Source organism: Clarias gariepinus, chromosome 13, assembly GCF_024256425.1.
Source record: "Clarias gariepinus isolate MV-2021 ecotype Netherlands chromosome 13, CGAR_prim_01v2, whole genome shotgun sequence".
NCBI classification, from domain to species: Eukaryota; Metazoa; Chordata; class Actinopteri; order Siluriformes; family Clariidae; genus Clarias; species Clarias gariepinus.
Genome location: NC_071112.1, coordinates 24,829,749 through 24,850,431, shown reverse-complemented (window position 1 = coordinate 24,850,431; position 20,683 = coordinate 24,829,749). Strand labels below are relative to the sequence as shown.

The window sequence follows — 20,683 nt, the reverse complement described above, 5'->3', positions numbered from 1 at the left end:
TGGCAGGGTTGTGAGTGGCAGCAGCGGGAGCAAGCGATTCAATATTTGTATATAAAGTGATCCAGTGGAGCATGCTCTTTCTGGTGCCATCTGTTCTAACATTTAGTGTCTGACCCATGTCTCACATCAGAGAGAGAGAGAGAGAGGGAGAGATGGGGTACTGCGAGTGAGTTGCAGGCTATCTCTAGATTATTAATATTGTATAAGGAGATAAGGATAAGGAGATGCACCTGCATGTCTTGCATGTATGTGCTATTTGGCTGGTTTCTCTCGCCTGGAGGTGTCTGGTCTTTGGATAACTCATTCAAAATCTGATTCACTTGTGGCACAGGGGAGTGAAAGAAAGACTTTGGCACTGGATTAACACCTTGATATGATGATTGTGATACAGTGATTTAAATTCTGATATATAATAAATGATTATGATATATAATAACACATAAAATAAAAACATTTTATATCTCTACTTTTTTTCATTTTATTTAAGGCTGCACACACATACATTTACATTTAAGCATTTGGCAGACGCTCTCAACCAGAGCGACCTACAAAATGTGATTTAAAGTTTCTGTCATTGGATAGATACTTACACTGGGTTACTAGGTAACTAACCAAGTGCCATCAGTCAAACACAGTTGGGAAGGTTTTTTTTTTTTGGGTGGTGGGTGGGGGGATTAGTTCAAGTATTGAAGAAACAGATATATCTTGCGTCTATAAAGTCAAGCCGGTCATCAATCTACTAATCCAAATAGCTTTGAAACCCTCCCGAGAGCATAAAATGGCATGCAAAATGCAAGTTCTAAATTTCCTAAATCATTGGAAGTACAAGGAAGCATGTGTTGTGGTCGAATGGGACTAAAAGCAAAAGCTCCAGCCATGCACAATGGGGTACTGTAAAATATTGCAGCGCTCAAAGTCTTGCAAAGATCGGTGGTGTCTTGAATTCCGGTGTAATGTGTAGCTAAATGAGGCAGGATGCATGTGCGTAAATTCAGCATGTTGTTTATTTAGGTAAGCCCAGTAATCATTATAAAAGGCCCCAGCAGGGGTGAGGGCACAGACAGAAAGCAACAAACTAGAGCGGTGCGTAATCAGAACAGAGACAAACAGGCGAATGTCGGAAAACAACAAACTAGGCGCAGAATTAAAGGACAAGAGTGCATAGTAAGAAGTCACAATAAGACAATGAAATACTGTATAAGGGTATCCAAAAAAAAAAAAAATAATCACAGGTTTAACACTGAGCATCAGGGTACAACTGTGGGTAGAGACAAGATTAAAATCAAACTAAAACCACATGAAGTAAACTCAAAACAAAATATGAAAGCACCACTATCCTGGGTCTCTCATGATATGGGATTCTAGGATATTTTAGCCCCTGGGTGTCTTTATCAGAAGATTAAGACTTACTCCTATCTTGTATAGCGCTTTCACCAATATGCATTTAACATGGCTGCTGGATGTGCATCTAAGAATACTAAAGAGCTGGCCCAAGATCATCTACAGGAATCTCCAAACATGTTCATTATCACAGGGTCATGGGAGTCCTGGAGGCTATTCTAGGGCACCTGGGGCACAAGGTGGTAGACACCCTGGATGAGGTGCCAGTCCTTTGGGTACCAAAACACTTTATAATATTTACAGTGTTGCGAAAAAAAAAAGAAATCTCACTAATATCATGTGCTGTTCACATTAAATCACATTTATCTTCTGCTTATTACCAAGATTGGCATGGCATCAATAATTCTTTGCTGTGTTTTATGATGTTCCTGGCTTGAATCAGGTGCTGGTTTTGGGCCCTGGTAGCAGTAATGTACAAATCTAGAGTACCATTAAAGCTTGCTTCTGCTTTCAGCTCTTGGATTAGAAATCACAATCTTTTTGTAACTAACACAAAACATCAACCACAGAGCTGTCAGGGAGGAATAACGCAAGAAAGGAAAGCGTTCCAGGTGCTTGCGGATACCTGTGAAGCATCATTCACACTCGCTATTACCATGCACAAACAGTGCTAAAACCACATGCGTACATTTAATGTGACTTCCTCTGAGAGAGAGTCTGTATTATATTAAAATCTCATCCATGTGCCACTGACTCTGGCTTTGCTTTTGGTTCACTCTGCTGCTTGCTTAATGCATGGGAAAGGAAGAAAGAGAATAAAAGAGGTAAAATCCTCTCTTGTTTTTAAATGACCCGGTCCACCTGCTTTGTATTATTTGGACCAGGCAATAAGATCAGCCTTTTTTTAAAGAGGTTATGGAGGTATGGCCTACAGATGCTGATGTTGCCTTAGCATTAAAGGTTTATAAGAAGACATTTTTTAGAATTTGGACAGTCGAGGAGTGGTGCTATTGTGAATTATAAACCTTCTGCTATACGTTACTCTGAAATTACTTTGTAGTGATGGCCAATTTTGTACTGTATTTCTGTGTGAAATGTATTTATTAACAAATATTCAGTAATATCATGCATTCTGTTTTAGCTCATACTACTGAAATATTAACAGGACCGGTCAAATGTTGTTGTTTTTTTTTGCATTTTAGAACAATACTGGATTGAAATAACACATACGGCATTACAGTAGGTAAGCGGGAATCGAACCTATAACCTGAAGGTCAGCTGGTCTGGAATGGTTCTTGCAGGAATAGTTTTGTCAAGTGTATTTTGAGAACCCATTAAGCACCATGATGAAACTGGCTCTTATGAAGACCATCCCAGGAAAGCAAGACCAAAACGTCCCTCTGCCGCAGAGTTTTCAGAAACCACCAATTAACAGCCAGCACCTCAGATTAGAGCCATTATGAAGGCTTCAGAGAACATAAGTAGGAGACACATCTCAATATCAACTGTTCAGAGGAGATATGTTACATATTCTGGATGGATTCGGCATAGTTCCATGTTAAGGTCCAGTCTTAACCCAGCAACATTTTCAGAGACGTTGTGTGAGCAATAGCAATATCTATGGGTCTTTAAAAAAAAATAGTTTTTTCTACAAACCAAGATCATTTTCATTGTTTTAGCATCGTGTCTCTTTTTGCGTACTTTATTTTAAACCTTCGCTTTACAGTACGTCACTGCTAGCACCAGGCCCATACTGTATCTTCACAATTTCCATCAACATGTCCATATCTACAGAATGTACTTTATTAGTTCTAGGGAGAAATGTTGTGTATGAAATATACCTGTCTACTTGTGTACTTGTCCACTAAAATAATAATTGAAAGCTCTAGGGCAAATGTTAATACATGAACAATTTGACAGCAGAATGAGACGTCCAGATGGGAGGCAAAGTTCATACGAGGTGGTTTGTAGGCCATTTGTGTAATACATGTAGTTCCTGATTCATTATAATAGGAATGGGAATGAAGCATCTCCTGATTGATTAAATGCTTTTATTCATTGATTAATTCTTGGAGTCTGCACTGCATATTAAGTGTCTGTCATTTAGGTGGGAAGCTGCATAAATTAATCAGAACATGAATAAATTAAAAGTTTAGAACCGTATGTGTGTGTGAGTCTGCTTGTCAGTTAATGTAAGTGTTGGCTGGAGTGTGTGTATATATATATAGCAGCAAGCGCCAGATGGATAACATTACATTTCATTGTGTGTTAAAATGTATGATGTACAACACACACACACACAAATGATTTAAAAAAATGATGCAGTAAAGATGGAAATGTTTTATTAAAAAACGCTACATTTTTTTTTTATTTATCAGTCATAACTCATATTTTACTCAGGGTGTAAAAAATAGAATGTAGAATGATTTGTCTGCTCACTTGCTCTTTCCTTCTTCACCAGTTTCCCCCAAGTGTGTGCACAACGGGACCGAATTTACCGAGGGTGATGTGTATCGCATGGACTCCTGCTGGGTGTGTCAGTGTCGTGGAGGCATCTCCTTCTGCTCCAAGGCCGAGTGTGCTGAGCTGGAGTGTGATAACTTTTACATCCCGGACGGTGAATGCTGTCCTGTCTGCACAGGTACAGTACACCACGTCCTCACACACAAATACTGCACACTACAGCACATGCCGTACTTCCTAATTTCACACTCATCGAATATATCAGATATAATAATTTAGCAAGATGGTAACATTATCAGTCCTTGTTAAAGATATAGAAGAAACTATGAGTTTTGATTTCTCAGTAAAAGACCAAATCAAAAATAATATACATACTGTAATGGCCAATTCACTCAATGTGAAAGATGTGCGTTCGCTTTCCAGGAACATCTGATTTATCCAGCTGAATTCATCAGCCTCGGGCTCGTGAGCCAGTAGAAAATAAGCGCGTAAGACAGTTATCTATCATCAAGTAGTGATCAGATTTTGTGGTTTTCTTATTGTTGCTTAGCGCACATCTGAAAAAACAGTCACATTGTCCATCCGCATATGTTAGAGCTTTGGGGTAATAGTCAGGGTATTTAGTTTTCTCTTTCTCTGTCTGCTTGGATTTTCTTTCCAGCAGTGATGACTATTTAATGCTCCATTTATAAATGTTGATTCAGCACCTTGGACCGTTCATTTAAAAGGTTCTTTATGACTCTTTTTTTTTTTTTTAAATCTAAAAACCCACATTATAAAATTATTATACCCAGGGAAAATCGTAAGCCAGACCTGCACAATCGTCAAATAAAGAAAAACAATCAGTCAAGAAATAAGAAGCAAAACACTGCGTACACAGAGTTCTCCCAGTGCATAGTGGGTTTTCTTTAGGTATTCCAGTTTCCTCTAATAGACCTGAAGTCTAGAGTGATTGCCGTTTCCAAACTGCCTATACTGTACTGTGTGACTGGGTTTCGTGTAACACCCACCAATGTCATAACAGCTTACTTATGTAATAAACCCCAAATCTAATACAAATCTGCAGCTATTTAAATCCCTGCAAACGTAATAGCTATTATATTCATAGAGCTATTACTTTTGTGGACAATTCTTAGGTTTGTGAAAGTTTGACATCAAAAGCTGCAGATTAAGATGCACATTTGTGTTTATCACATTTGCGGATTGTTATTATATCGCCAGGTGTTACAGGGTGTGTGAGTGTGTGCCGTGCCCTGCAATTGGCTGTTGCTCCATCCAGGGTGTAACAAGCCCTGTGCCCTGAGTTACTGAGTTATAGGCTCCATGGATGAGTTGGATAAGCTGGATGGATTGGGGGATGGATGGATGGATGGATGGACATAAATAATAAGACAGCAAAACACTATTAGGAAAAAATGGTAAATCTGTTTTTCAGTTTGTTCATTTGTTGAAATCCTGGATGGTTTATTGGAAAACATTACATCATCATGGGAAAAATTACAATAGAGTCCCTACTGGAAGCTGCAAACAATTGAAGAACCATCAACGTCTTTGGCGTTTTTAGCTTAAACAGTGGCTAGACCATACAGTATAATAATACAATTTCCTGTATTAAAAACCTATTTACTAAAGGGAGAAGAACACGGGATGTGAAAGACACATTTCAAAATCACCACATAGTTTACAGATACAGTATGTTGCTTAGTGCCAAGATGAACTTTGAAATTTACAAGCCAATAAAAAAAAAAAAAAAACAAGAAGGTGTGGGGAAAAAATGACATGCTATTTTGAAAATAATTTTATTAAGTCTTACATCTGGCATACATGTGGGGAAAAAAAAACCCAGACATCTCACAAATTACCTAGCCACGTTTCTTTCACATTCAACAAATTAAAACTGATCAGAAACAGAAGGTGATTACTTAAGATGTGAGTTGAAGGCTACAAACAATCCTCCTGAAGCAATTAGCAGACTGCGAACACTGCAGTCATGTAATGTGCATGGATTTGTATCAAAAGTAATAAAAGTCACATCAAGAATCCACAAGAGGTGTTTCTAGGGTTCAGCAGGCATCAGAGGTTGGCTCAGTTATAGCAGGTCAGGATCGACAGAGGAGCCACCTGGAATGTAAAGCTCTCTATAAGAAGGGAATGCTTTCAGTCATAACAGTCAGAATGTAACAATAACCAAACCTTTCACCAGACAATAGTCACTGGTTTATTTGTAGATCGAAATGGAAAGGACAGAATATACGTCGCTTAGTCGTGCATGTGTCTTATAGACAGAAAGATCATGGACTGGTATATTTTCCTCAGTCAGAGGTGTTTCTGGGTTCAGCAGACATCAGAGGTTGGCGCGGCAGTTATAGGAGGTCAGAGTCGACAGAGCCACCTGGAATTTAAAGCTCTCTACAAGAAGGGAATGCTTTCATCTCAAAGCTGTTCAGCTTTTACACCATGGAAAGGCTTTAATGAGACCTTCACTATAAAAATGAGTGGAATGAGTGGTGAAGGGTAGCATGAGTGATCTGTAACAAGAAGGGTTCGGCAAGAACGAAAGGGAAAGTTTATAGGACCTGCAATGTGGGGCGGTTTGGAGACATTGTTTGGAGACATCGTTTTGGAGACATGTGATGAACAATGGACTATTTGTGCTCAATTATTTGCATAAATTATTACTTATGTTATTAGTATACATAAGCTAAGAACTGAATTATTGTTATCCCGTTATCTACTGGCAGCACAGTGGCTTAGTGGTTAGCGCTGTCGCCTTGCACTTCCAGTGTCGGGGTTTGATTCCTGCCTCGGGTATGCATAAGTGTGCATGGCGTTTTCATGTTCTCCCAGTGTTTGGTGGGTTTCCTCTGTGAACTCCATTTTCCTTCCATAGTCCAAAGACATGCCGATCTGGCGTTCCCAAATTGCCCATAGTGTGTGAATGACAATCTTGCATTGAACTGGCAACCCGACTCCTTAAGTAACTTCCATAGAAACGACAGATATATCTCCAGAGTGGGGAGTATCCATCGCCTGATATACTGGATGGACCAAAATGCCAAAAAGTTATCTTCTAATATCTAATATGGTAGTTATTAGGAACACTTCATCAGGAACACATACTAATACTGCGTAAGGCCCTGCTTTGCTTTTAAGTCCTAATGAAATACGTTCCACATTGTGTTGGGAACATTCCTTTTAAATAGTCAGATTTATGTTGACATGAATGCATCACAAAATTGCTGCGGATTTATCAGTTGCAAATTCATGCAAAAAAAATCTCCAGCTCCAAATGTGCCCTATTGGATTCAGATCCTGTGACTGGAGGGGATATTAAAGCACATTAAGCCCAATGTCAAGTTTAGCGGAGTAAAGTAAGATGACTTGTGACTTGTTACGTTGTTTAAAAGGCTATACAGCAAGTGCTTCTTGGGCAAGTTCAAATATGCTTTATGCAAAGTTAGGATTATGGACAAATGTAGATGAATCATTATTTTAATTGTATCCACATGCACACAAGCACAATACATAGAAAAAAAAATAATAATAACATGCTTCACTATGAAATGGCACACATTCACCAAACCACTTTAAATGTAAAACGTAACAGGAGCAATTACTTGCACTTTTAGGTATGCTGTTACATTACTTACACATTTCCTCCAGAACGTATGTAAACTGTTAGCTGAATATGCTGAAAGCTCAGGCAGCTTTTAAACATTTGGCTCTGTTTTTAGCCTGTTCACAGCTTCAAACACTGGTGTAAATGTGTGTATAATGCTGTTAGATTTTGTTCTCAACTTTAGAGTAAAATAATCCCCATGTGATTCTTGAGATGTTAAGGGAAAAAGGTCAAAAAGCTCAGAGATCAGGTGCTCATGTTGGATGAGAAGGTCTGACTCGCGATCAACATTTCAGTTAATCTCAAAGGTGTTTAATTGGGTTGAAGTCAGAACTTAATATTCCTTCACACCAACCTTATTTAACCTTATGGACCTCACTTTGTGCAAGGGGACGCTGTCATTCCCGAACATGGGAGTGTCTTTCCAAACTGGTGCCACAATGGTGGAAGCATACAGTTGTCTAGAATGTCTTTGCCAAAGCTCTTGACTGAAACTAACAGAAAAACACTCCCAAAAACATTATACCTCATGTTATCAACCAAACTTTCCTTTCGGCACTTCTGGTAGGTCCCGATCTTCTGCCATCCACCAAACTCCGAGTAGTCCATCAGATTACTGGGGGAAGAAAAGCATGAGTCATCACTCCAGAGACCACATTTCCACTGTTTGGTTTCAGTCGCGCTTTACACCACTCCGGCCAACGCTTGGCATTGCGCATTGTGATCTTAGGATTGTGTGCAGCTGTTTGTCCATGGAAACCTATTCCATGAAGCCCCCACAGCACAGTTCTATTGCTGATGTTACTTCCAGAGTGTTGCAACAGAGGATAGAATTTTTACTCACTACGCAGTACTTCAGTACTCGGTGGCCTCACCCTGTGAGATCGCGTGAGCTACCACTTTGCGTCTAAGTTGCTGTTGCTCCTTAATGTTTCCATTCTGTAATAATGGCACTTACAGTTGACCAGAGCACACACAAAAGCTTGGCTTCATGAACTGACTTGGTGATAGCCTGTAACAGTGTTGGTCTTATTTCCTGTTTAATTGTTGGACTGCTTTTTAATCTTGCATCGTGCCTCGTGTAACTACAGTGCAAAATTAACTCTCTCTTTGTGTCTGTCCATCTGGCTGTCCATCTGTCTGTCTGTCTGTCTCTCTCTCTCTCTCTGCAGGTGTGGAGCTGTTATCATCAGCCAGGACCAAGGCCAGCTGCTGGGTGAACCATAAGCTAAGGCAGCACGAGGAGCAGTGGAAGGATGATGACTGCACATTCTGCCAATGTGTGGACGGCGAGTTGCACTGCACCGCCATGGCGTGCAAACAGAACTGCCATAACCCCGTCAAGATCCCCGGAGAGTGCTGCCCTTTCTGTGAGGGTAGGAACAACGCACAACTGCACAAAATATCACTGGCACATATTAAAACTGGTGAACAGATAAATACTTGGCACGCCCATGCACACACACTCTCACACACAATTTAATGTTAACACTGTTAACAGTCTAACCAGAATTCCCAAATGCAAACACTCTCTTTCCCACTTCCTCTACTGAGAAGAAATGTCTCAACACCTAATCATTAAGCCGCTCAGAGTATGTTAAACATTTCAAATTTCCGCTGGCTCGTAGCCGTTTGCATGACCACACACAGCTAGCGAGAAGGAGTAGATGTTAGTAGCCCCAACATCTACAGGTAAAGTCAATCATTTTGGCCATCAAAACTCCCATAGGATCCACTGCCAATCTCCTGGTGCCAGACACCACAGCTATCCTAGTGTATATACAGTACACTCCCAATCGAAAGCTTTCAGCCTTCTAATTCTAATTTGAAATAAGTTTAAACCTTCTAATTAAATAGATCATCTGTTACTTATGCTCTGTAAAGCCTTCATATTGGGGTTGAGGTGCTGTTCATTTGTGATGCTAAATGAGCTTCTCCTGGTGTTTAATGGGTTTTGCAAAGCCCCGAGCCTCTTGCACACAGACCCCAGGCGGGAATCGAACCCTGACCCTGGAGGTGTAAGGCCACGGGGCTAACCCCTAAGCCACCGTGCCACCATAGGGAGCGCAGCAGGATTTAAAACAGAAGAAAAGGAAATGTGTAAATAGACATTGTGCCAAAGCACCACATGTGGCTTCAATTTCAGTTTGTTATTGTTATTCTGTTATAAAATAGGAAGTCGTGTCATATGGTGTGCTTCCCAGTTCCAAACAACATCTAAAAAAACCATGGGTGAGGACATGGTCACTATCATCAAGTTAAATGTTTCCAGGCATTAATGAAATGATTAAAAACTAGCTTGATTGGTAATTAATCAATCAGCGAAGTTTTGGAAAGCAGTTCATTTAGTTTTCCCTTTAATGGGTCATAAAAGAGATATGCAGAGTGTTTAGAATTTAGTCAGCAGATGACACTCACAACAAACATGTTACTGACTCCTTTAAATGACACTGATGATAATAATAATAATAATAACAATAATAATAATAACAATGTGTAAGCATTAAATGAAGCAGTAATAGTAAATAGTTACATGAATGTGGAATGACGTCAACTATACCTTTTTTTTTTTTTGTGCTTTATGTAGAAACCTAAAATACTTCTGTGGTTTAAGGATTTTGATATTGTTATTATAGGAAAAGCTATAAACAGGAAATTAATATCACGTAAATGACATTTCGGACACCTGGCCCGAATGTTCATTTTATTTTTGCCACACTGACTAGCACTTTGGCTTGCTCACTAGCTAGCTCACGTTCATTTCTACATTACTGTTCAATCTGTTTCAAGTAAAATTGCCGTACCTTTTTCCAATTCCTCTTCACCTGACAAGCTTTCGTATTTTAAGCAAAAAAGCTATATTCCCTAAAAGCTTTGTTTGCCAATCGCCGTCCATGACGTAGCCAACATCGTTTCAATGGCCCCAAACTAAGAAGTGTAATTTGACTTGGCGAACACACACGAGTGGAGTGATGCACACATTGAAACATTCCAGTGTGATTATACTGTAGGAAATATAGGCACTCTTGGGACGCCGCTGGCCCAATCAATTTAGCAAACCAGGTCTAGCTTCTGTCAACACACTTTTAACACAATACTTTACTGTGGGAGAATTGAATCACAAGCCTTATTCAAAATTCACGTTTAATAAGTTTGATTTCATCTCTGGGAGTTTTTCCACTTGTCACAGTCTCCTTCTACTAATCTACTTCTGGAGCTACTTTGTGATAATGTCTATTTCTAGGAATCCTGCTTGCTGACATAAACGCAGACATTTTTGAGACATTCATTAGACAACGAGTCCAATAATGAAAATGGACTCAATATTAACTTAAACACCTCACCTGTTATGCTGAACTACCAGCCTCATGACTGCAGATCAATCCCCAGAAAACATGTTTTTTCTTGCCAGCGTCACCCTCAGCATCAGGGACAATCTGATAATAATGATGTATACATATTCCCTTACACTTTTAGAGAGAGAGAGAGAAAGAGAGAGAGAGAGAGAGACCTAAAAAAAATTATACACACTTTAACAGTTGTTCCCTATGTCCTCTTTTAAAACTTTTAATTATGGCAGTGATATTATACTGTGTATACAGATATGCATTAAGTGTAATATTATGTTTCCTCTAAAGATGTCAGTAGTCACACCATCAATGATGTTACTGTATCATGTGACCATCAAAAAAGGTATACGTTTTTCATGTTGAAGTGTACTGTATATCCATTTTTTGAGCCTCTCTGTATATTTAATTCTTTAAAGCTGCTTTGTGACAATGACCATTGTTAAAAGTGCTGTACAAATAAAACTGTAGAATTAAATAATATTCAGTATTGTACAAAAGCCTTAAGCCACCCGTGCTTTCTTCATATTAAACAACCTAAATGGCTTAGATTAAGCCAATAGGAAGAAATTTAACAACAATATGTAACAACCTCAGCAGCAGCCTCATTTCCCCTCTCATCCGTTCCAACCACTCAGCATTTAGCATCACCAGTATACTAATCACCAGCCTGATCGTCTGCCATCATCTGCACCTGTTTCTCACTGGTTCAGATTTTTATTTAATGCTTGAATGATTTACACACCACTGTGTGGCTTAACAAACAGGGACTGGGCTGAATATGAGAGCCATAAAGCCAAAAAGTCATGAAAAACTATTCCTCAAGCTACATAAAAAAGATATAAGACTGGCTGGCTCTTTGAAAGCAAAATATGAAGAAATGAGTGGAGGCTCATACCACAGTACTTTACACATGCATTAAAACTTAGAGAGGGATTACTTCTGTATGCAAAATCCTATTGTCAGATTTTCAGACGTCCAGCTTAAAGAATGTTATGTGAATGTTACAACTATTTGGCACCAACAGTTAATATGAGTATGCAAATAAGTAACGTTTTGACGTGAGTATAAAGTTTCTGTATAGCTTTGTTTAAAAATGCGTGTATAACTTTTTAGGTAGCTGTACAGTATATGTAATGCCTTACCTTTCTATAGCTTGTTAGTGATCCAGTGCCACCAGCATGCATGTTTCTTCTCAACGCTCATTAAAGCGAGCCTGCAGGCATTTCTAAGGCTGCAGAAGCTTTGCGCTTTATAGGTCTAACCTTCCAAATGGAACCCAACTTACCTCCTTTAACAGGAGAATATTGTTCTAAGTGAAGATAATTAGATACAGCTCCTTTCGGTTCCCTGCCTGCCAGCATGGAAGAGGCATTAGTGGGTTGCACACGTGCCATCACAGCAGTGCTGCCCATGAAAACCACCCCTCAATCCGAGGGCCTCATTTTGACATTGTATAAATACCAACAGATGTGAGGGCAGTGGTTTAGGAGGAGAGAAGAATGTTAAACTTCGAACTACTATGAGAGGTTGTTCATTCATCAAAGTTTCTAGATAAGGACAATCACTATGAGATAATCACATCTGCATTTATCCATAATGACTAAAACCTGGAGAGAGCTGCTGCCAGTGGTGTTAGCATTTAAACATGAATCTTATCACAGAAGTGATGGTTGGAAAGTTGAGCAGATAACTGAGTGGATGAAAAGTGCTGCTGCTGCCTGGAAATGACAGAATTGGCCATGTGAAACAGTCACTGCTTTCACTGAGTGTATTTACAGTACAGTACAGTATAGCGTCTCTAGTAGCAATACTTACTAAAAGTGGATATGTGACGGGGATTAAACAGTCATACAGTAGTTTTTCCATACTCCAGATTACCATCTAAGTTACATCAAAATTTTTGGGACAAGGTGGAAAAGTCTATTTAAGGAACCTCGGTCTCGTACATTTTTCCAAATATGATCCGATTTTAGACTCACCTTCTGTCTCTGATTTTGGATGAAGATGTACAGTAGTCCAACCGTTTGCTTCTTTTTATATAAAGCAATAATGTACTTCAATTCAGGTTTCCATAAACATCTACAGTAAGTACAGAAGTAGCACACTGTAGTGGTCATTGACGTACTGTTTGTCTCAGATATACAGTCTAAGTTAAAATTTTTCGCACACTAGTCAAAATTTTGGACTCAAGTTTGGATTTATTTTATACATTACAGAGCAAAATTGGATTTGTTCTAAACTATAAAATAACGGATATGGAATTAGGTAATTAAGTAACGGCAACAGTCAGTTGTTATTTTAAGATATGGAACGTTCCCGGAACCGTTCTTGCAAGAACAGTATTGTGTCAAGTGCCTTTGCAAAACCCATCAAGCACCGTGATGAAACTGTCTCTCATGAAGACCATCCCAGGAAAGCAAGACCAAAACCTACCTCTGCTCCAGAGGAGATTTAGAGTAACCAGCCTCAGAAATCATTAATTAACTAACAGCACCTCATGTTAGATCCCTTATGAAGGCTTTACTGAGAATATGTAGCAGACTCTCTCATCTCAATATCAACTGTTTAAAGGAGATCATTGCATATAGTATATATATGGTAGTACATTATTAATAAACTGTGATTAACTGTTTTCTTATATATGTTCTTTCAGAGCCTTCATATGAGACCATGAGCCCGCTGCTGTGTCCTCCACTTGAAAACTGCTCTCTGTCAGAACATGACTGTCCTTTTGGCTTTCAGCAGGACAACAATGGATGTCTACTCTGCCAGTGTCTTGGCAGTAAGTACATTTATGACCTTCCACATGATAACTAGGCTATCTTTATGATGGTCACTATATGATTAAACAGTTTGTGAAGTGTCACCATCATGCTCAGGTCTTCTTCAAACTGTTGGTAGCATATAGTTGTTCAGAATGCCTTTGTATGTATTGGCGTTAAGATTTCCTGGAACTAAGAGGATGAAACTTGTTTCAGCATTCGGTTCTCCTGAGCACAAAGCAAGTTTTAATTTAGAAATGGCAATTTTAGTTAGCCAAATCTGCACGTCTTTGGACTGTGGGAGGAAATCAGTGCACATGGAAGAAACCTACCAAGCTCAGGAAGAACATGTGAACTCCATGCACACAAGCATTCTTGATGCTTCCTGGATTCATCACCACCAAATATGAACTTTTCTTTAACTGTTGATTTTAACCTGGAATGGATCGGCAATGTGTGTCACATGTGTGTGTGTGTGTGTGTGTGTGTGTGTGTGTGTGTGTGAATGCATATTATCTGAAACAGCCAATCAGAATGAACTGCCTCCAGTCTCTGGTTCACTGGTTTTGGGTGATGAAAATATATTTTTACACTAATGAAACAGGTACAAATATAATGACATATACAGTATTAGCCGTATGATTGTGCTATAAGCCCGGTTATATTGTACACGTATATGGCAAGTTCTGCAAAATGTAATGTTTTAGGTCCAGAAACTTGCAGTTGGTTATCCTAAAATGTAACAATTGCTGGTGTATGGAGACCACACTGTACATATAGATGGACTAAGCAATACATATTTACATTCTTTAGTATCGTGGCTTATAGAAATTGGATATTTTTACCTACCCTTAGTAGTTGAATATAGGACATATCCGCAGTAATTTATCTTACTTTCAGTAATCAAATAACTTGGACAAATAGAACCCATATATATATATTTGTCTTTTTAAAAAATGTAATACAGTACATTCTGTAGGACAATGCACAGGCCAACCTATTTGCTTAAATTGCAAGCTGCCGGGACAAAATTTTTTAATCTTGTTTAATTTCTTTTCTAATACTTGGCTACTTAATGTCTTACTAGTAAGACACTTGTGTCTTGAGAGCTCCTGTCAATTTCATATTGTCGTATTTGGTTTTAATCTGCGTTTTCAAATAATTTAAGTAACTGAGATCCAGTGATTTTGCAAGCCAGTGAATGTCACATTGTGTCATCATTAAACAATTCACACACGTATTTAGCCCAGCCTACCTTATAGTTGCTATCCAGCAGCATGGGAGTACTACAGTATGTTGTGTTCTGCTTGTACATGAAGCCAAAAGGGTAACCTCAGAGCCTAACAACAAATGATAATACATTGGTTTTATACCTATTTACTTTCATTTAATGTACAGGGGCAATTCGATGGCATAGTGACACTGCAGCCGCTCACCTCGAGGGTCAAGGGTTAAAGTCCTGCCTCGGGCCTTTGTGTGTGGAGTGCGAATGTGCTTAGTGGGTTTCCTCTGCGTATTCTTGTTCCCTCCCAAAGATATGTAGAATTGGCTAGTTGGTGTTTCCAACCTGACCATAGTGTGTGTATACAGTATATGGTAGAGTGTATGAGTAAGTATTGTAGTCTAAAGTGGACTGATTTTGATCTGTTTTTCTATGTCAGCTTACTGTATCATCACCGCTTTGATTAAGTGCATCTTATTTTGCTGTTTCAGACGACTCTTGCCCCAGTCTCTCCAGTTACTGCAACAAGCAGTGCCCAATGGGGTATGAAAAGGATGACTATGGTTGTGAAGTGTGTGAGTGCAGCATACCCTCTGAATGTAGACCTCTGACCTGCAGAAAGACCTGCCCCTATGGATATGTGTAAGTCTAATCTTTGTTTTCTTTTCCCTTACCTCTAACCAAATAACAGTTCTGCTACTGGGGATGGTGCCACCTGGCTGGGACCATGGACATTTGTTACAATGTGGGCCATAGACTTGGAGCTAAAGTCTATGAAAAGACTCAGATTTGAGACTGATTCCTCCTAAGATTTCTTCCTCATCTAAGGAATTTAAGTATTTTTTTATTAGATGGTAATCGCCTAAACCACCTAGTATTGCTTTACCTAGTGCTGCTTAAAAGTCTGATCATCTATAACCCACCATCCAGCATCACTCAGGAGAGGACTGGGTTCCGCTGTGAGTCTGGTTCCTATCAAGGTTTCTTCAGCATGGTGTCTCAAGGATTTTTGCCTTATCGCTGCCATGTGTGGCTTAACACGGATTAACAAATACATCTGGTTTTCCAAAGAGCTGCTTTGTTAAAATGCACAGTGTCTTCTTAAAATGCACAATACAAATAACATATAATATAACCGAGTACAAACTCATTAGAAGCTCCGCTCTATATTAGCCACAGATCCTCATGTCACACATGATCCAGGTCTCTTTTTATCCAGCGTCTCTGTGTTTTAAAATAACAAATACTTAGTATCATAACTTAGTGTTTTGACTGAAAGTCCTCTGGTATGTGAACTTTCTGAGGTTCTGAGGAGTATCTTCTGAAGATGGGAATGATGGGATATTCACTGAGTGCCAGCGACTGCCTCAGGGGAGACGAGCAGGAAGCAGAGGCTTCGTCCCACACTGAGTTGCAGTTTTCTGGGAATCCCTTAATAAAGCAGAGTACATGTAGCCTTCTATCCAGCTGTCTATCCCTCTTATATATTTATCCTGGCCCATGAAGAGACAGGGGTCTGTTTTGAATATATTTGTTGTTTTGAGGTTTCGTAGGTTTGATGCGTTTGTTACCTCTCCAAAAATGATAAATGAGACGGAAAGTACTTGGAAAGCAAATACTATAAAGCGACTGGTGGTAATTCTTTTGCCTAACAATCCAGAACATGGGCATTGAAAGGTCATTAGCGTTTCAATTGCCTGTTGCATGCTGATAACAAATTAGCCACAAAGACACAACTCGGCCTCGATCAGACTGTGCGCCAGAGCAATGCGTACAGCTGGATACTTGCCAGGACCGTTTGCATTGGGGTCATTTTCGGCCCAGATTCCTAAAGTGAGGCTGCTTACCATTTGGGCCACTTTGGCCCAAAATACACTTGCAATTGACTTACCATACCCTTATGTGCCTTTAAGCTCAACGAAATTAGTCCCAGAATTTTTGCGCGTTCTGGAAAGAGGTGCCTCAATAGCATGACTTTGACAGTATGGTCGGTAAAGTCTAGAGTGTGTCACAGCATCCAAAAGCCGGGTTGTTTGAACTAAGCATTTGGCACGGCACTGCACTCAGATCGGAACAATAGGGGACTTAAATTGTTTCCCCTTCTCAGTGGAACTAAAATATCATCTGATCTGACAGGCTGTAACAGGACCATTGGGAAGAGGCACGATGGAATTTTGCCGAGCCAGCAATAGCCCCTGGTGAAATTCCACAGCTCAGCTTTAAACAAAGCCCCGTTTTTTAAAAGGTCAAAGGATGACCTGTCATAGTGTTTGTACACCGTGAGTTTCCACTGTCCACTGACTTAATACACACATTACTGCTGTTTCAGCTAGTGAGAAAGAACAGTGTAGTATGGGTGCAATTTCGGAATCAGCAATTAAGGAATAAATAAGTCAAATATATACAGTATAATATATATATATATATATATATATATATATATATATATACAGTATGCAAAAGTCAAGGGATGTTTAAGTTAAACTGGGACTAGTGATGAAATTTCATTCAGACGGCATAGAACTGATTGACACTTACAGAGGACTTTAAGCACAGTACTGTGATGAGATTCTTAGCTGCAGTAAGACTATTGAATATTGCAAACGGTTTCAAGATGGCCTTAAATCCAAAAATAATCATCCCAGCTGAGGTCGCTTGGAGCTCACTGCAGTCATTCCCCTGAACATCCAACAAGTGGAACGCCTGAGCCTTGAAAATCACCGGACACACAAACGTTCACAGCACCACCTGCACATTACAGGAACTCGGCTAGGAGTTATAGTCACATCCCCTGTACAGTCCTGGCTTAACTTCAAGCCATTTCCACATGTTTGGTCCATTGAAGGAGTTCCTGGGAGGCCAGCGTTTTAAATATGAAGCAGGCATTCTGATAATTGCTCAAAAAACTTTCTACATTGTTGGTTTCCATGTACTTGTGAAATGCCAGGATAAGTGCATTAGTATTGGAGGGGATTTTATAGAGAAATAAAGGTAGTTTTTAACTGTTAATAACTGTGTTCTGTTATTCTGCGCAATCAAACCTGAAATGCATCTTGTAAATGAAAAATAAAATATACATTTTACACAACGCAAACTTTTTTTTTTTCATTTGTACTTGTAAGAAATGGACGAATGTAATAGTGAAGGGCAATGGAAGGACTGTAAGCTTTGCTGGGGATGGAAGTGCGTGTGCACCACATGGATCTTGCAAAATTCAGGGTGCTGCTTTTATCTGGACTTTTCAAAGAGAAGTAATATAGTAGGGAAGAAAGCAAAACCATATGCCCTTGTGTTCCTGCATTGACCATCTGGCTTTGTGGTCTTTCCAATGTACCTTTTCTAATTAGCAGCTGGGCACAGAGCGCAGTGTTACTGATGTGTATGTGTATGTAAACAGATTGCTCAGAGGTTGTTGGTTGGTCAAAGAAAAACCAATAGGAATAGATGAATAGCGATTAAGAAACAGCATATATGTAATTGTATTATGTGAGCAAAAGTTTATAATTGCATAAGAGTTTAAAATATTTTTTTCAATAGATTAATGTGGTTCTCATTCCCAAAACATAAACAAAATAGTAGTCTGTCTTCACCCTGACCGGGCAGTTAAATGAATGAATACTGGATGTTCATGTTCATGGAAGTGGTTTTTGTTTGTCCCACGTTGTTTGTTTTGACCACATGAAAGCAATAATTCCTGTTGCAATACTTTTTGTTGCATTCCATTGGACCCGGGGCCAGATGTGTACACCTCTGGTCTCAGCCAGATGCTCTGTGAACCTTTCCATCAAGCTTTCTATAAAACACAACCAAGAACATCGCAGTTCATATTTCTATCTGTTTCGAAAAACATTCTCTCTTTATTCGGAACAACAAATTTAATTAACCGTCAACCTTTATTTAAGACGGCTCAGTTGACTCAGGTATATTTGCCCAAGTCGTAGAGTGGAAATATCCCTGCCTGTCTTGCGGAAGAACAGGTTTCCCTTGGCTCAGGAGTGCCCAAGCCAGCGCACTTTCAGTGCCAATCCCAAGCCTGGATAAAAAAGGGTTTTCTCAGTGAAAAACATCCAGAATTCAGATCAGACTTGTCTCGAGTATGTTTAAACTGGTAGTTGTCTTTGTTTATGACCACAAGGCAAACTGCTGACTAATGCTAATTAGTTACCAATGTTAATACTGTGAACGTCTTCCCGCAGGAGAAATAAGCATGGATGCGAGATGTGTCGCTGCATTAAGTGTCCTCCCTTCACATGTGATAAGCAGTGCAGTGAAGGCTATAAGCAGAACAGAAAAGGCTGCAACATCTGCCTCTGCAAAGGTGAGTAATTGGTCAAAACTTCAGCTTGTTAATCTATTTATTAGATGTTATTAAGTATTATTCTGACATTAGATATGGTGAAGGCTTGTTATGATTATTCATCAATCAGCCAGAACATTAAGTGTAATATTGGAGCCTCTGACCCCATACACTGTGGTATGAATCCAAAAATTAAATGTGCATTACAGGTACACACTTTTGGTATCAGTGCGATAATACTGATTTCAAGGATAAGGTAACATAAGGTAATGCTTAAAGATAGCTTAGTGGTTAGCACTGTTGCCTTGGACATTGTTCGATTCCCTGTACTGGAAATATGGCTAGTTCTATTCCAACAAACTGGCTATGTTAAAGTGTCCTTTTTTTTTTTTTGTTTTTTACTTAACACAGTTGGATGAATCAAAACACCCCATTGAAACTTGAAGTAATAGAAACTTTAAGGAATCTAATAGAAGTTTGAGATTATTTACATCTTTTTAATTATTATAAAGCTTCAGTTCAGAATATACGTCATACCCTATGCCTTTTTAAAGCATAGCCTTGTAAAACAAAACGTTGCTATTTTTTTGAAACATCTGGACCAGTTCCCTATCCTTGCTTCCTGTTAATAAATAAACGCCTATTTTGGGACATGAAACAAACATATGCATGTCCGGGCCTGGGACTTAGTTTACGTGGCACAAACGTGCAAGTATCCATTCTGAAAAAGTGTGTTCTTTCAGCTGGATAAAAATATAGGACATCATTTGGGGCAAAATTAAAACAAGTGCCATTATTTGCATGTTAGCAATTGCAAAAAACAAACCAAAAAAATAATGTATTTAAGTTTCTTAGTAGTAACTTAAAAAGTGGAAAGAGAAGCAAGATTTAAGGCTTCTTGTAAGTGCAACACAATTTCTGGCAGAAAGGAAAAAAAACTTCAATCTCAAATATTGAAAATGAAAGAAAGCAAGTAAAATTTGTGTTTTCTCTCTCTCTCTCTCTCTCTCTCTTTAGCGAGTGAGCATAGTGTTAGCACGACCACTTCTCCCCCGGGGCGCAGAGACTGTCTGACTGCAAATGGCCAGCAGTTTGACGAGGGTGAGAGCTGGCACGATGGCTGCAGGGACTGTTACTGCCATGCTGGACGGGAGATGTGTGTTCTCATCTCCTGCCCTGCACCTAGCTGCACAAACCCTGTGCTCAGGCAACACCAGTGCTGTCCCAGCTGCGAGGGTATGTAGAAACCAAGTGCAAGACGTTGGCATTTACAGTTAGTTTAGAGTGAGAATGATTTATTAGTGTAATGACGGATTTAGTAGAGAAGTGAACACGCAGCATTTTTGTCTGGGTTCTTGATGTTTGGTGGTTTTCCTCCAAGCGAAGGAAAAAGCAGGCTATTGATATTCCAAGTTGCAAGTCATTGCTAGCATGTTTTCATTTCTGCCTTCCTGTCTTTAATGAAACATTTTTTTATTTGACGGTTATAACAGGATAATTGAGTGTGTCCCTTAAATGTTGGAGAAAAATGACTTACCAGTAAGAGTTCTCTGAAAAGATCGTATTAATAGTTTCTACTTAGAACCTTCTCAAAAAGCTGCAATGATTAATTTATACTAGGAAATTAGA

The 20,683-nt window shown here is 39.3% G+C and overlaps 1 protein-coding gene across 1 annotated transcript in view; it reads left to right on the top strand.

The window, feature by feature from the left end:
• The window catches only part of LOC128535442 (cysteine-rich motor neuron 1 protein-like), a 57,479-nt gene that overhangs the window by 28,266 nt on the left and 8,530 nt on the right, over positions 1-20,683 (top strand). The window contains exons 5-10 of the mRNA XM_053509340.1: positions 3,803-3,982; positions 8,596-8,799; positions 13,427-13,555; positions 15,249-15,399; positions 18,954-19,075; positions 20,072-20,290. Coding sequence (XP_053365315.1) covers positions 3,803-3,982; positions 8,596-8,799; positions 13,427-13,555; positions 15,249-15,399; positions 18,954-19,075; positions 20,072-20,290 — 1,005 coding nt within the window. The remainder of the gene's footprint in view (positions 1-3,802; positions 3,983-8,595; positions 8,800-13,426; positions 13,556-15,248; positions 15,400-18,953; positions 19,076-20,071; positions 20,291-20,683) is intronic.